Raw genomic sequence first — 17508 nt, forward strand, 5'->3', positions numbered from 1 at the left:
CTTAAAGGACCCTTCAGGACGGCTGGCGCGGTGGAGCCTCAGACTACAAGAATATGACGTCACGGTAATATACAAGTCCGGAAGAAAACACTCCGACGCCGACTGTTTATCGCGCGCCCCCATCGATCCCCCACCGCAAGACGACGAGGACGACGACGCCTTCCTTGGGATAATAAGCGCGGAAGACTTCACTAAACAGCAACGAGCAGACCCGGAGCTAAAAGGTCTCGTCGAGTATTTGGAAGGGAACACCGACGTTGTCCCTAGGGCATTTAAGCGTGGGTTATCTTCGTTCACGCTACAAAACAACCTGCTCGTGAAGAAGAACTTCTCACCAGTCCGCGCCAGCTACCTTCTTGTTGTACCGTCAGCGCTGCGTCCAGAAATACTGCGCGCCCTACACGACGATCCAACCGCTGGGCACCTCGGGTTCTCCCGGACGCTGTCGAGAATACAGGAAAGGTATTACTGGCCACGTCTGACCGCCGACGTCGCCCGTTACGTCAAGACATGCCGAGACTGTCAACGACGCAAGACACCACGTGACAAGGCCAGCAGGATTGCTACAGCCGATCGAACCTCCTCGCCGACCATTCCAGCAGATTGGGATGGATTTGTTGGGGCCGTTTCCGATATCAACATGCGGGAATAAGTGGATCGTCGTGGCGACGGACTATCTCACCCGCTTTGCTGAAACTAAAGCTCTACCAAAAGGCAGCGCAGCCGAAGTGGCGAAATTTTTCGTCGAGAACATCCTGCTGCGACATCGTGCCCCAGAAGTCCTCATCACCGACAGAGGAACGGCTTTTACAGCAGAGCTCACCCAAGCCATTCTGCAGTACAGCCAGACAAGCCACAGGAGGACAACTGCCTACCATCCGCAGACGAATGGTCTCACGGAGCGCCTGAACAAGACCCTCGCCGACATGCTAGCAATGTACGTCGACGTCGAGCACAAGACGTGGGACGCGGTCCTGCCGTACGTGACCTTTGCATACAACACGGCGGTGCAAGAAACAACACAGATAACGCCATTTAAGCTGGTCTACGGCAGGAACCCGACGACGACGCTTGACGCCATGCTGCCGCACGTAACTGACGAAGAGAATGTTGACGTCGCTAGCTATCTCCAGCGCGCCGAAGAAGCCCGACAGCTCGCCCGCCTGCGAATCAAAAGCCAGCAGAGGACCGACAGCCGACACTACAACCTCCGACGACGCTTCGTCGAGTACCAGCACGGTGACCGTGTTTGGGTCTGGACCCCGATACGCCGACGAGGACTCAGTGAGAAACTACTCCGACGATATTTCGGACCCTACAAGGTCATCCGACGTATTGGCGCACTGGACTATGAGGTCGTGCCAGACGGCATTTCGCATTCACAGCGGCGCCGCGCACGATCTGAAGTGGTCCACGTGGTGCGCCTTAAACCCTTTTACGGACGCTGACGAACTTCGTTATTTTTGTTTTCTTTGCTACGAGTGCTTTTTGTTTATTAACCTAACCTAACCTAATTTTGCAGCATCGGGTCGATGCTTTTTAAGAGGGGGGTATTGACACGTGTACTTATATTTAACAGGCGACCACGTTTCGCCGCCTAACAAATGTTATCGCACAGCGTGGGACGCGTCTGCATGTATCCGAAGTTTCTGGAAAGTTATCGATGCTTCTATCCGCTGTGTTGTCGCCGAACCTTGTGTTATCTGATTTCATCGCGTGACTCGAATGTTGAACTTTGTGGAAGGCATGCGGGTCCGAACGATTAGTCTGGAACATTCGATGACTGCTGTATAAAAGCCGACGCACTTGACCCGCTGATCAGATTTCCGACGATCGCCGACCGTGTTCGCCGCTATCGTTGTGCTATAAGTGTAGCCTGTTTTTGTGGGCACAGGTTAGCCCAATAAAAGCTAGTTTTGTATTCCACCGTATTCTTGCTTTCTTCACCGTCACTACCCCGTGACAATATAGATTGTGTGTGTGCCAAGGCCAACAAGTCACTCTGGTATCCGAGGCGCAATTTGCCATTCGCAACTCAAGAAACAAAACTTCTAGCCTATAAAACATTACTCAGACCTATAATTGAATATGCTAAGGTGGTCTGGGACCCTTACACTGCTATAAATATATCAAAAATTGAACGAATACAGCGTCTGGCAGTCAGATTTATATTCAATAAATATCGGCGGACGGACTCCCCTTCTCAACTTTGTGTACAGGCAGACCTACCGACATTACAGGCTAGATCTATATATGAAAGACTTAAATATATTTACCTAATCATTCATCATCATGTTCATATAGGGCATACAGACTTTTTTGAAATTCTTTCTGGTGAAACCACTAGACATCGTCATTCAATGTTTACTCGTCCCCCTGTTATACGTACCGATTCTTTCAAGTACAGTTTTTTCCCAAGAGCTTTCAAAGAATGGAACTCCCTGTCGGAAGAAGCTGTTTCATCCTCATCAATTGATTTCTTCACAAAACACATTGGAAATATCCTAGTTTGTAAATAATATACTTAACTTTGTGTCCTTGTTATCTTCAGCAGTTTAAGCTGTTACCTCTTGGTGTTACTAATTTTAATTTATTGTCCCTTTTTGTGTTTCAATGTACCATTTACATGTACAAAATATGTGATTTATATTTGTTCGTATTCCTCTCCTGCTATAGCTCTGTGTAAGGGCTGGCAGTATCTGTAAATAAATAATAATATAGCCGGCACGCGCCTAGTTTCCTGATCGTGCACTGCTTTGCACCATCAAAGCTGCCAGTGTCTAATTGTAATTTGAACAGCACCAAAAGTGCATTACACTAGAGTAGCAACAACAGGGCTAGCCACCTTGACATTAATCACAGGTAAGAATGGCACTGCAGTAGCGAGGTGAGAATACACTCTGCAAGCAAAGTAGAGGTGACGCAATCACAGTAGGACAAGCAGCATCGCACTCTGCTTTGAAACCACATGCATGTGCACAATAATGGCTGGCCGATGCCGCACACTGTGCTTCTGTTCATGCTTCGGCCACATGCTCTGCTGTTTGCATTTCATTTGTATTTGATAGTGCATCTGTTACAACACTTGCAATCATGCAGCTCATTATATCGTGAACAGGAAAGATCCACTAGACATTCTATCGACCTCCTACATCCCTAAAATGAACATATATTAGAAGTCACGTCCAGATGCGATATCCTTACAACGTTACAGCAATGTGATCTGGATAGGACTTACATTATCCATAGTACGTAGTTGTAATGGTTGGAGAAATACGGATATCTATAGGATGTGTGCAATGTCTAAAATGTGTGTTCTATGGACATTTATCGGACATAAATGGTTCACTGGGGAAGTGGGTTGGGTTCTTTTGTGGCAATTGAGTCTTCCCTCTTGTTTAGTGGAGGAATACGCAACAGTCTTTGTTCCCTCCAAAATTACTTTGCAATGTGTAATATACTAAGATCATGCACAAATGACCTACTACTGATATCAGAACATGAATGCAAGCAGAAGGAATAACTGCAATGTTCATGTAATCTTCTCTGCAACAGTCTCAAGTTTGTGTAGCCAGCAAGATGAACATATATTACCATTCTGTCTACTCCAAGAACATGCGAGCCCTTCGAGCACACACAAAAGCCCAGCATACTTTATAAAGCACACCTGCATTAATTTTATTGCAATGCTATAGGGATGCATAGTACACATGCAACATAATGCTTGCACCCCTCACATCTTCTCTTTTAAACAAGCTTATGAATATCAGCAAGCATGACAAAAAAATAATTAGGCTGTACCCACAGCAGTACTTGTACAAGTTTAGAGATAAATAGGTCAAAGAGATCATACAGCCGACAAAAAATTACAATGTGGTCATTTTGACGACACCATTTGTAGCAAAAATGGTCTACTAAGGAGAACTGTTTCAAAATGAAAATGGTGCTGCAATTTCAAAGTACACTCGGCATTATAGGGTGAAAAAAGTTGCCTCCGCCAGAAAACAATGTCCTTGTAGTTTTTCTAATCATAATGCAATTGAAACTGAATCATCTCTGCACAGCAGCAATTCTGAAACCATAACACTTTCATCCCCAAAATCTGCTAAAATTTCACTTTGGCAAAATTGGTTACAACTGAAAAGATCTATTATCAAAGCAATTATGTTAAAACTGCAGGGCTGGAAATACACAGCCTTTAAGTAGCAACTTTATTAGATGGCACAAGCAGCCTGCTCGTTAGCACACGACACCTAGAACGTAGCTTTTACTGCATCAGGAGTACTGGTTCCCAACATTTCAGATTCTGCGCTGGCAGTTTTTAAGAGTATTGGTATCAAAAACATCCCTTTGCTAGCTTTTCATGATTCATGTTTCAGAAGTAAAATTTCCCTATGGTGCTCCTGTCTCATTGCAGTTGGTTAGGCTAGAGGCAAACACAATGCAGCAAATTTTAAAGACATTTTGTGCCAGTCTTGGGATTTCTGCTTAGCAGACATTACTCCTTTGCCACATGTCTAGAGATAAGAATTATAAATTAGTTAAGTTTCCCTTGCGATTTCAGGTAATCCACCTGCTGAACAGGCCAACTTGCATTCCACGGCATTTAAAAAGGTAAGGCTTATATAAAATCGTTAGTGTCTTACAGAAGTGTTTATCCTGCAATGAAACAGGCTTCATCTGAGGTGTCCACATTGATGGGTTTCAAGAAGTTGAAATATACCGTTTTTGACAATGGAGCCAGAAAAAAATTACTCATGTTGCAGATCAAACCTCAGCATCTAAAGCACCTTTTGCCTACGAAGAAACTGTTCTGTTATAATGCAATTGCACCACACAATAGTGAGAGACCATGGACAGCTCTGGCCATAATCACCTCTTGGTGGTTTCAACATCATGAGCTTTTCTTAACCTACCCAACACACACAAGGTTTCTCTCGAAGTACCTAAGAAGAAAACGCAGCTCGTCACCGTTATTTCCCTGCAAGGGCAACAAAATATGCAAAAAATGTGCTGGTGTTGTTCACCAACCCGAAGAATTTGCTCAAGGGCCCGTGAATAAACAGACCGGTACAGTGAAATCCTTCAAAGCATGGCTGCTGAGATACTCATTCCAGCTTTATTTGCAAATAAACTTTGTACCACAAAGTATGCAACAACTGTGTTGAGAAATTGTTTAATAGCCAGTTCACTCAATCTATTTCAAAGCATACAGTACCAGTTTGTCCTACTTTCATTTGAAATAAATCAATTACGCAATTAATGTGTTGCAACCCGTACAGTAATAATACACCCAACCCTACAAATCACCAGTGCAGACGCACAAAATAAATATGCAGCACAGTTTGTGTAGGTGGGCCAGTTGCAAGTGGCTCTACCAGTGCTTCTTGTGCTCGTCGAGGGACACACCACCGGGCCCCAGCGAGACAACCATGAGTAGTCCACCAATGACCGACATGGTCTGGAAGAAATCATACTTGAGGAAGTCACGCATAGGCCGATACGAAGGGACCGACCACCATGCATTGACCCACACGTTCATTGCTGTTAGCCACAGCACCAACACCAGGGCGCACAGCTTGGTCTTGTAGCCCACGGTGACAAGGACCATCAGGGCAGTGGCCACCAGGTTCTGTAGCATCTGAAACATTTTCACCACTTGTCAATTCAGTCCAAGCATCGCTAGTGGGAATATAAACCAGAAATGTTCCAGAAATGCCAGGGGCCCAAAATCAGTTCATAGTAGTCTGGAGCACAGGGTTAACCCAACAGTTGTGCGAATCAGAATAATGGCTTCACTTACTGCGCTTGTGCATTTGCACACCATGATTTTACTGGTGCCAGCACCGCTATTGCAGTTTTCAATGTGGCTGGCCAGAATTAGTACACTTGTTAGTGTTTGAAACTGGTGATGGTCAAATAGCTCGCCGCTAGACCTACATAGTCGCCCAGATGTACAAGCACTTTTAGTTACATTATAGTATGCAAATGGCATAATGCTTCTGAGGTCCACCATCTGTAAATATACATTCAGCATGACGAAGACTAATGCGAAGCAGAGGTGGTCTGAGAATTCTAGCGAAATTAGGAGACAAAACTAACAACAAAGTAAGAAACACGGGAGCCATCCCGTCACAAATCAGAGACAGGATACGCATACCACCACTCCCGAAGAATATGCATCCCAGTCACCACCAGGACAGGAGGAAAGACAGGGTTAAAGCGTTACAAAAATCACTAGATAAACAGCAAGGGGTGTTCTACACGGATGCAGCAGAATATGAAAGCAGACCAGGTTTTGTCTCAGTGACGACACAGGCTAACGGTGAGAACTCAAAGAGCTGCAGTACCCCGCAAAACAGTGTGGAGGTTGCAGAGCAGGTGGCCATAGCCCTAGCTTTGACTCAAAAAGGGGTGAAAATCATAGTGTCAGATTCCAAAACAGCTATCAGGAATTATACCGCAGGGAGAATCTCCAAAGAGGCGCTCAACATATTGGAGAAAGGACCAATTCCAGAAGAATTAGTGAATCTTATATGGACTCCTGCCCACGAAGGCTTGCCCGGCAATGAGAAAGCGCATGCATTGGCCCGAGAGCTTGTTTACCCGTCCACCAATGCAGCCTCTACAGCCAGGGAGCCCCTACAAAAAGAGGAAGGTATAAACACTTACAGCGAAATTCTCGATTATTATAGAATGGGAAGGAAAACACTGCCAGAGGCGCATAAGAAACTAAGTAAGCAAAAAGAGATAACATGGAGGCAACTCCAAGCGGGGGTGATCTGCAACCCCTACATTCTGAAGAGATGGCACGATAGCATTGAGGCCATGAGTTGCAAACACTGCGGGGCAAAGGCGGACATGATCCACATACTATGGACATGTCCTAGATACAATAAACCAGATAGGGATAGACAATCCTGGGAGACTTTAATGACCAGCTCGAAGGAAGATGACCAAAGAGAAGTCATCCGCATGGCCCTGGACACCGCTGAGCTCCAAGGAGCATCAGCCAGCTGAACGGGGAGGGGTAAGCCGAGGAGACAGGAAGACTCTTGCCTCCTCGGGGCTCTTTTTGCGGGTGCAAATAAACGTTATTTCTCTCTCTCTCTCTCTCGCTTCGACACTTTGGTGTGGAGCACAAAAACTGTATTATTGGCACATGATTACCATTACTGGAGCATGAAGAGTTGGCAAAATTTTTATTTAAGGATTTATATCATGTGCAGCAGAGTCATAGATCCATGACAAAAATGAATATTCAGACTCACCCTATGAATCTGGCAACCATATGTATTATTTAATGGCATCAAACCCTCATAATTGAGATGTATTTATCCATACACCAGATATTTCGGATGACCCCCAGAGCACTGCAAAAAAGTAAAAGCAGCACGGGCTGCATCCAACTGAAACGTTACCTGTACAGTTCCCACTGATTATTATGGCATAGTGTACTAGAACACTAGGAAGTCCACAACGCAGGTAAGGGGCTGCTGCTCAGAACTGTGCCTTAGGGTGCCTCAATGCCAAACAAGTTTCCAGGCTGGCGACAGCCTTGGACCAGCCCCACACCGCCACTTCTCGTTGCAACACCATAGTGGGGCTGGATGGATGGATGGCGGCTATACCCTTTGTAACGGGCAGCGGCTGGCGCCACCTAGCCTTTTGCTCCCCCTCCTATTTTATTATTATTCTTTTTTTCCTTTCTTTATATCCTCTTTTCCTTAACCTAGTTTTCACTCCCCTCCTCCCCCCAATATAACTATCCAAAACAGTAGAGGAAACATTATCTCCCCGATTTATGGTATTATCTATCCCTTGACTTCCTCCACCAATCCTCTAGCCTCCCCTTCGTTACTGCCACTCTTTTCTCGTCTATTTGCCCTCGTTCCCCGGGAAAACCTAATGCCCCTTCCATATCTGCCACTGTTCCCTCTGCCAGGGTCGGGCGAAGGTCTGTGCATCTCAGCACTATATGCTCAGTGGTCTCCATTTCGGCTCCGCAACCTTGCACTGAGGGTCCACGTCTTCAAATTTAGCCCTGTATGTTTTCGTTCTCAAAACACCCGTCCTAGCTTCGAATAATAGTGAGCTGCCCCGCGAGTTATCAAATAAGAGCTCTTTCTTAATCTCCTGTTTTTGTGACCTATACATTGATAGCGCTGGCTTTCCGAGCATTCTTTCTTCCCACATTTTTCTTTCCGTCTCCTTCACCTCCTTTCCCACACTAGCACCACGTTGGACCCCCTCCCTCGGCTGTAGGTATCTATTCCTCAGCTTCCTTGTTCTGAGTGTCCACTTTGTGTTCAAACTTTTCATGTACAGATATTTGTACACTTCTCCTGCCCACCTTTTTTCTTCCAGTGCTGGGAGTCTCTGTTCAAATTTTAGTGTACTTATGGCCTCTCTACCTTCGAATGACGTCCATCCCATGTCCCCCTGCACTCCCTCATTAGGGGTGTTCCCATGTGCTCCTAAGGCCAACCTGCCTACACTTCTCTGTCTGGTTTCCATGCATGCCTGAACTTCCGATTTCATGCACAGTACTGAATTTCCGAATGTGAGGCCAGGTACCATAACCCCTTTCCATACGCCCCTAACCACCTCGTACCTATTATAGTTCCAAAGTGCCTTGTGTTTCATTACAGCCGAGTTCCTTTTCACTTTTTCAATCAAAATTTTTTTCTTTTCTTCCAAGTACTTTTTGCCCTCGTTTAGCCATATGCCCAAATACTTGTATTTTTCAACATGCTCAATCTTCGTGCTTTGTATTTCCAATGGTTCCCCCTTTCTCCATTGTATACTATTATCCCAGACTTCTCTCTACTGAATTGCAGTCCCAATTTTTCTCCCTCCTCTCCACATATGCTCATTAGTTCCTGTAGCCCTACTCGGTATGCCTCAGAGAATTCTTTTATGTAGACGATTTGGTAATCGGTGCAACAATGCTCAGAAAGCACCTTAAGTTTATGCAGAGGCAAGGACCATTCCAGCGGATGCTGGCATGAAGCTTCATAAATGGGCGTCAAACCACTCAATACTGCGACAACACTTCCAAACAGACTGGCTCTCTTTGAAGATGAAGGTGGCGATCCATACACCATAAAGGTCCTAGGGCTTTCCTGGGAAGTGACAATTTAATCATCATCAGTGCAGACCACGTCATTAAAGGGAAGCTGAAGCGGTTTTCAATTTCCATGAATTGCTGGGATTGGGAAGAACAGACCTAATAATTTACGGTTCCGAAATTTGTTTCTTCGTTTTGTTAATATAAGGGGCGGAAATCGCTTTCTAAATCACCCCCGCGGACACGCCCCCATCGCTTCCCGGAGTGCCGGGTGAGGAGGTTACCAGAGGAGAGAACCGGCGAGAGTGACGTCACTGGCGGGGACCGAGCTGCCGGACCGGCGTGCTGGCATGCGCTGGCATGCCTCTTTCCGTCCTGCGCTTTACTGAACGACGCTACGAGAGATTTGCCGCCGCCGCCGCTCACGTTTGTTTTGCGATTTTCGTAAACTTCTTTCCTTCTGTGCTGCGTGAGTGCCTACAGCCAAGGGTGCCCAACATGCCCTCGTTCTGTGCAGCAATCGGCTGCGCGAACACACGCGGGCGAGACGATGTGGTGTTTCACAGGTTCCCGAAGCACAAGAAGCTTGCAGCGCAGTGCGGTGAGGAGAGATAAGTTCGTGCCGACGAAATCAACTGTGCTGTGCTCGGACCATTTCCGCGATAGCCGGATAGCCTTACGACAAATGCGGAAACGCGTTGTTGCTCGCGTTGCTATACTCCGTTTCATACATCAGGTGCAACGCTGTGGAGGCTTGATATACTTCTTGCAGTGGCTGCGTTCGCACTTAGAAAAAGTTCGGTGTTTCTTGACCCGATTTTTGAGAAAACTTTCATATATAAGCTCAGTTCTGAATGAAAAAAAAAGAATTTACCCATAGAAACAATCCGTGTACTTATACGGCTGCTAACACGTTCTTATAAATCAATTTTCTTTTCGGCATTCTTTAATTGCAGCCCGTCGCGGCAGCTTCACGTGCATGCTCGCGCGAGCAAATGCCGCTGGCACGCTGCGAACCATAGACGGAAACGCGCGCAGTAATAAATTTTGGTAACCGGACTTCGCGCGTAGCTTCCACAGCGTTGCACCTGAGGCACCTGAGTGACATTCGACGTACGGTTGCAGTTATCATGTTTACCACACGGCGGTGCTAAAACTGCCTAATATCTTTATGTCAACACTAGCATGGAGCGCGCATACCGATTCTTGATCGAGCCACAATCGCAAAGTCGTCGAACCATATTCTGAATATTGCACATATAATCCCCCTGACCATCTCGATCTGGATGTGTATGATAAGCAACTTCCATGACTGTACCTCGCAGCACTGCATGTGCGCGCTTTGAAACGCGGCACTTATGTTCGCGATCGTGTATAAACGCTCAGAAAACCACGGGACTTCAGACAAGCAGCGGCAAGGTGCTTGACATCGCGGAATTGTACCCGTGTTTACAATCTAATGAGAAGTTAGTGCTTCGGCATTCTTCCAGCAGCAAGTTCCCAGTGACACTTTAGCGCATTTTTTCTCCCGTCATTGGAACGTGCAGCTACATGAAAAAAAAAAGCATACGTAACAGCTAAGATTTCCAGCGCGCGAGAAGGTGTACACATCGCTCTCGCTTTTGGCACACTCAACATCGTCGTTGCCGCCATCGTTTTCCGTATCGGCTGTCGGTTCGAACATGTACGGCGAAAATACAAGCTGTCCGAGACAGCGAGAACGTTCCATAATGCTTACAACTCAGCTATGCAGCCAGAACAGAACAGCGTGCTACGCTCTCAAACGGCGGCGCCGACTGGCGACTGCCGCCACTGACGTCACAGCGGCTCCGACCAATCACGGGCAACAGCGGCGTTCGCGCGATACCCTGAGGCGCTGGTGCGCGTTTTCATGAAAAAACAGCCGCTTGCGCTTGTTTCCGCCCTTTTTGAACGAGATATTCGTGTTGAGGGGACTCAAAACTGTAGAATGCCGCAGAGAACTCATTTTTTTCGAAAAGTGTTTCAGCTTCCCTTTAAGTATGTGTCAACCATGCCTATAACAAAGCAAACTATGCTTCAAGGCTTCGCAAGGTTGTCTGATCCTCTCGGCATTCTTGCGCCTTTCTCTGTTCAGGCCAAGTTCATTTTTCTAGATCTCTGGAAGTTACAGCACCTATGGGACTGTCCGCTACCTCAAGAGCAGCTCACCGCGTGGGATGCCTGGGTTTCCGAGCTTCCAACTTTGAGCAAGGTTCATCTAGCCCAAGTCAACAGGCTGCCAGAACACCCAATCGGTTTCATGGAGTTGCACATTTTTGCAGACGCCAGTCTGTGGGCGTATGGTGTTGCAGTCTACATGTGTTCCGAATCGATGCATTCACATGTGCGCAGCACACATTTTTTACTGAGCAAGGGACAAATCGCACCATTAAAGCCCATGTCGCTTCCTCGTCTAGAGCTTTTCTGCTTTGCTACTGCCCGCCTCTGTGACTACATGAGGAGGATACCTTTCATCATACCTTGCTGGTGAAGCAGCACACTGACACGGACACAACGAAGACAAACAGGAAAAGACGACACTCACTGCACTCCCAACTATTTTGTTGCGCTGCACTCACTCGCTGCACTCGCAACTAAAATAGTTGCGAGTGCAGCGAGTGTCGTCTTTTCCTGTTTGTCTTCATTGTGTCTGTGTCAGTGCGCTGCTTCACCAGCAAGGTATGATGATCACTCACCAACTAGCCCAACTTTCCAGTTTACCAGAGGATACCTTGTTTCAAGGCAGCAAGACCGTTCTTCTGGACTCCCAGATAGCCATTCATTGGATGTCACAAGATCCTGGGCCTCATGACCAGTATGTCAGAAATAGGGTTGCAGAAATACAGCGACTCGCAGCTGGCAGCAGGGGGGCCTGCTGCAGAAGCAAAGAAAACACGGCAGACTTACAAGAGGTACGGAGCAGTCACCCTCTTGTGTTCATCGTTGTGGTGGAAAGGCCCCACTTGGCTTTCTCTCCCCATGCATACATTGGAGGCCGATGTCACATGCTCAATCGCCTTAACCACTAACGATTTAGCTACAGAGACCGCATGTATCGTCACCATCGTGCAAGTGCAAGCATTGCTGCAGGTCACAGACAACAGCCAGTACTCGCGCCTTCTTTGTGTTAGTGCATGGATCTACCGTTTCGTCGACAACACAGGGCTACGACGAGCCCCTATGTCCGAACCACTGACTGCTTAAGAAATCACACGAGCTGAGCATTACTGGATTAAACAAGTCCAGCATTCACACTTTTCTGACTGGTACCAGCTCCATCTCGCCTCCTGCTTCTACATTCATTCCTCGATGACAATGGGCTTATCCGCATTGGAGGATGTCTCCAGCTTTTAACAGGCCTTTGGCCAGTCGGCCACCCTGTAGTGCTTCCTGCTCGCGACATTCACACAGCTGCTGATTTGTTCCACTCATGAACGGATGCTTCACTCAAGCATGGAACAGACACTCACCAAGCCACACGAATGCTTCTGGCTGCTAAAAGGGTGCAAAGCTGTGGAGTTGGCCCTGAGAGGCTGTCTGATTTGCAGAAGATGCAAGCTCGCACCAGAGTCTGCACCTATAGCACAATTGCCAAGAGACCAGATTTCAAAAGCAAGTCCATTTACAGTTGTCGGAGGTTGCCTCATGCAGACCATTTTATTGTCGTTCAGCACAGCAAACTCATCCCAAACTACATCGCCATCTTCTCATGTGTGGTAACACGAGCTCTTCATCTTGAGATCGCAGCTGACATGACATCCACAAGCTTCCTCGTCGATTTCGGCGGTTCATCTCTTGTGGTATTCCTTCGACGACTTATTCGGACAATGCCTTCTCCTTTCATCACCGCGCTTGGCAAATGAGAAATCATCCCGTATCTAGTTAGGAAGATTACTTCAGTGCACGCCACATTGAGTGGAACTTCAGCGTCGAGCGAGCGCCTTGGTGGGGAAGGTGGTGGGAAAAACTGGTCCGCATTATTAGGGACACCTTGAAGCGTGCTCTAGGCCGCAATTCCCTATCATTTGAAGGGATAACTGTTCTGTGCGAGATAGAGGCGAACAACAACAGCCATCCCTTAACCCATTTGTCTGCAGACCCTGATGAGCTATGCCCACTGACGCCTTCACACTTCTTACTTGGCGAACATGCAACATGCCTGCGTCAAGAGTTGGGTGCATCGCTACCCCAGTCAACAAGCATCGATCTGCGAAGTTGAAGCATACATCGACAAGCTTTATGAGACCATCTCTGGAAGTGCTGACACAAGGAGTACTTGCTGCTCCTGCGCCCTGCACACGAGGTGATACCAAAGCTGCCATCATGACTTCAAGTTGGAGATGTCGTGTTGGTGCACGACAATGATTCGTCACCTATCCTGTGGACGCTGGCCCGGGTGACGGAACTGCTTCCTGGCCACGATGGCACCACTCCAGCGTGCTGCCTGAAGTTGGCATATGGCTCCATGATAAGGTGTCCCGTGCAAAACGTTATAAGTTAGAAAAGTTTAATTAATCTGCTGAAAACTAAAGTAATGTTTAACAGTCTCAGAAGAGAACAGCAGTTTACGATAGGTAGCGAGGCACTGGAAGTGGTAAAGGAATACATCTACTAAGGGCAGGTAGTGACCGCGCATCCAGATCATGAGAATGAAATAATTAGAAGAATAAGAATGTGCTGGGGTGCGTTTGGCAGGCATTCTCAGATCATGAACAGCAGGTTGCCATTATCCCTCAAGAGAAAAGTGTATAACAGCTGTGTCTTACCAGTACTCACCTACGGGGCACAAAGCTGGAGGCTTACAAAAAGGGTTCTACTTAAATTGAGGACGACGCAATGAGCTATGGAAAGAAGAATGGTGGGTGTAACGTTAAGGGATAAGAAAAGAGCAGATTGGGTGAGGGAACAAACGCAAGTTAATGACATCCTAGTTGAAATCAAGAAAAAGAAATGGGCATTGGCAGGACATGTAATGAGGAGGGAAGATAACCGATGGTCATTAAGGGTTACGAACTGGATTCCACGGGAAGGGAAGCGTAGCAGGGGGCGGCAGAAAGTTAGGTGGGCGGATGAGATTAAGAAGTTTGCAGGGACAACATGGCCACAATTAGTACATGACCGGGGTAGTTGGAGAAGTATGGGAGGGGACTTTGCCCTGCAGTGGGCATAACCAGGCTGATGATGATTATGAATGTAGAAATGACATTAGATCTCCTAAACTAAGTAGAAATAGAGCATGCACTCGATTTTTTAGCAATTAATAACGTAGCATTCCTCATTTCAGAAGCACTGCTAAGGCTTCTGCACGCTACTGTTCACTTTCTTTGAAAAGTGCTAACATCATAATACAGTCGACTATTGTTAAGTCGACCTCAAAAGGACGGACCAAACGGGTCGAATTATCCGACGGGTCAAATTAAACAAAGCAGAATTGGCAATACACCGCTGATTCATTTGGCAAACTCTCAGGCACTAGCTTTGTACGAGTTCAAAGCAGAAAACTAATGTAGAAATTCTACATTCTAGGAGTTCTAGAAAAACTGGCCACCCTGTTTACGCAATGCCTCATGACCTCGAGCGTACCGGAATCTTGGAAGAAAGCTAACATAATCCTAACCCATAAGAAAGGGGACGCCAAAGACTTGAAAAATTACAGACCGATCAGCTTAGTGTCCGTTGCCTACAAAGTATTTACTAAAGTAATTGATAATACAATCAGGAACACCTTAAACTTCTGTCAACCAAAGGACCAGGCAGGATTCCATAAAGGCTACTCAACAATAGACCATATTCACACTATCAATCAGGTCACAGAGAAATGTGCGGAATATAACCAACCCATATATATAGCTTTCACTGATTACGAGAAAGCGTTTGATTCAGTCGAAACCTCAGCAGTCATGGAGGCATAACGGAATCAGGGTGTAGACGAGCAGTATGTAAAAATACTGAAAGATATCTATAGCGGCCCCACAGCCACCGTAGTCCTAAAGCTACGGTGGCTTTAGCTAAAGGTCAAGCATTGTGCAGAACCTAAAACCTTGCGTACTGGTGCGAAAAATAACACTTCATGTTACCTTACACTTAATCTTTTGTTAGTTAACTGCCGAAGCTTGAAAAATAAGGTCGATGAGTTTGCAGCTTTGCTTTCCGCTGTCCAACCACACATAGTGATCGGAACTGAATCCTGGCTTCATGAATCCATCGCCAATAACGAGCTATTTCCGTGTGGTTATGATGTTTACTGTTGTGACAGAAACACACATGGTGGCGGCGTTTTCCTTCTCATTAATGAGTGCCTTCAGAGTATTGAACTCCCTACCTCTTTAAATAATTCCAAACCAAACTCTCACGCACCCGCTTTCTACTAGTTCGAAGCAGAAAACTAATATAGAAATGACATTAGAGCTCCTAAATAGAGCAAGCACTTGATTTTTTAGCAAGGATAACATAGCATGCTTCGTATTCTGGCAATAAAAAGATGAAACCTGCAAAATTTACTTTCACTGAATAGAGATTTACTTACACCTTATTTCCATTGTCATCATTCCCAGATAATAGCTCATTGCTGTCTATGAACCACAACGTGTCCTCCGTACAGTCCATTGTACATTTGATATTCTGCATTTCGCAAACAACTCCACGACAATCACAAAGAGGATGGTGGCCATCGCCTAGAGTAACCACTTTGTTGCTTTGTCCTGTGATGCATGCAACGCTCCGAAATGCCAAAAACATATGACGTGACTCACTCTCCCTAGTTTACCTGTAAAATAACTTACCGTATTCACTCGAATCTAACGTGCCCTTTTTTCAGATAAAATAGGTCCAAAAATTGCGTGCACGTTAGAATCGAGTACGACCCTAAATCTGTGTTACCATATCGCCATCGGCATTTCAAAATGGCCGCCTCGTTCACGCTCTGAGCTTAGCTGCCGTAGCTTTCTCCATGTGTTGTAGTATGTGTGCTTAGGCCATGCTTCCTTTGGCTTAGGCTAGTGCACCGTTCATCTTCCCGTTTTCTGCGTTTGCTCTATAACATGGAAGTGCCGACTGCAAAGGCATGCCGAGTTCATCATGATGCCGCAATTAAAAGGAAAGCGATCACATGTGCAGAGATGGGTGGAAATTGCGCCGCATCACAGGCGTTCGCAGTTCCCAAAACTTGCGTGCAGGACTGGCATTCTACACTACTTCGTTCTACACTGGCGGTTGCTACATACGGCCACGTGGCCCCTATCTTGAAAGCGATCTGCGACGGAGAGAAGAGTTTAAGCATCTAGGCGCACTGCACTGTGTTCTCGTCGCTTAGTTCGCGTTGAAGTGAGAGGCCGCACAAAGGTGAATTCCCTCGCTCCTGCTACCCCACTTCCTCACCACAGCATTTAAAAAGTTTCTGCTGTCATTGAGTGAGACGTGTTCATGCTTGTGTGCGCATGACACCATGCTTGTTAATTTAGTTAGTAAGTGAATGTTTATAAGTTTACGCGGCCGAGAAAACTACTAACCTTACTTTTCGTATAGTTGTCAACTACTTTGCTATCATAATCGATGCTTCACCTTTCGTGTGAGACTGCGATTTTTTTTCTGTATCGCAACTTTAGTGCATTGGGAGTGAATCTGTTTCTTCCAAATGAGAGAAACTTGTATTTCTGTATGAAAGCACGAGGTGCGTGGTACTGTAAACGAATTTACTTTCTTTACGTCACGACAAATGGGTGCATGTTACAGTGGAGGGCGTTTTTTTCCCCTCTTTTTTTGGTCACAAAAAATGGGTGCGCGTTACAATAGAGGGCGCATTAGAATTGAGTAAATACGGTATCTTAGGATAAGCCTTCATTATCATCAACGACAAAGTGGTGGGCCATCGTCGTTGCACTACACGAGCTTGCACACAAGTCGCCATCAGGGCTCGGCAAAGATATTTTGCAATTGTATCATGATACAAGATACTTGGGCAACAATATTTGAGATACAGATACAAGATACAACTGCAATTTTTGTATCCGATATAATACTTTCCATTTGTATCGTAAGATACTTCGACACATTAACAAATTTTTTATTCTAGAGCAATATAATGTAGCAGCAGACCCATGTGCACAAAAATGTTTCCCTGGAAATTAACTCCGACCAAGCTGGTCTCATTTGAATGAAATGTCTGCTAGTATCTCTGAAATGATGGGAGTCGCTGCTCAGTTGGCCAACCGGCTAGCGGGCCACCATCTAGTTATAAGAACGTCAATAAGAAGCGTCCGCATGATGGCGCAAATACCACTGTGGAGTTTTACTTTGTCCATAAACATAGTACCGTTTACACAATACCAGATCACCGAACAGGTGTACAAAAGCAACGCTGGTAGTGACATTTTTACAGCCCAGTGCTCGACTACTGCGCCACCATGCGCCGCTCACGT

The 17508-nt window shown here is 46.2% G+C and overlaps 1 protein-coding gene across 1 annotated transcript in view; it reads right to left on the bottom strand.

Annotated features, from left to right (window-relative positions):
• Positions 1-3650: 3650 nt before the first annotated feature.
• Surf4 (Surfeit locus protein 4) overlaps positions 3651-17508 on the bottom strand; it is a 202090-nt gene continuing 188232 nt past the window's right edge. The window contains exon 5 of the mRNA XM_065430372.1: positions 3651-5641. Coding sequence (XP_065286444.1) covers positions 5375-5641 — 267 coding nt within the window. The 3' untranslated portion in view covers positions 3651-5374. The remainder of the gene's footprint in view (positions 5642-17508) is intronic.

The sequence above is a fragment of the Dermacentor albipictus genome, unplaced genomic scaffold (genome assembly GCF_038994185.2).
Source record: "Dermacentor albipictus isolate Rhodes 1998 colony unplaced genomic scaffold, USDA_Dalb.pri_finalv2 scaffold_36, whole genome shotgun sequence".
In the NCBI taxonomy this organism is placed as follows: Eukaryota; Metazoa; Arthropoda; class Arachnida; order Ixodida; family Ixodidae; genus Dermacentor; species Dermacentor albipictus.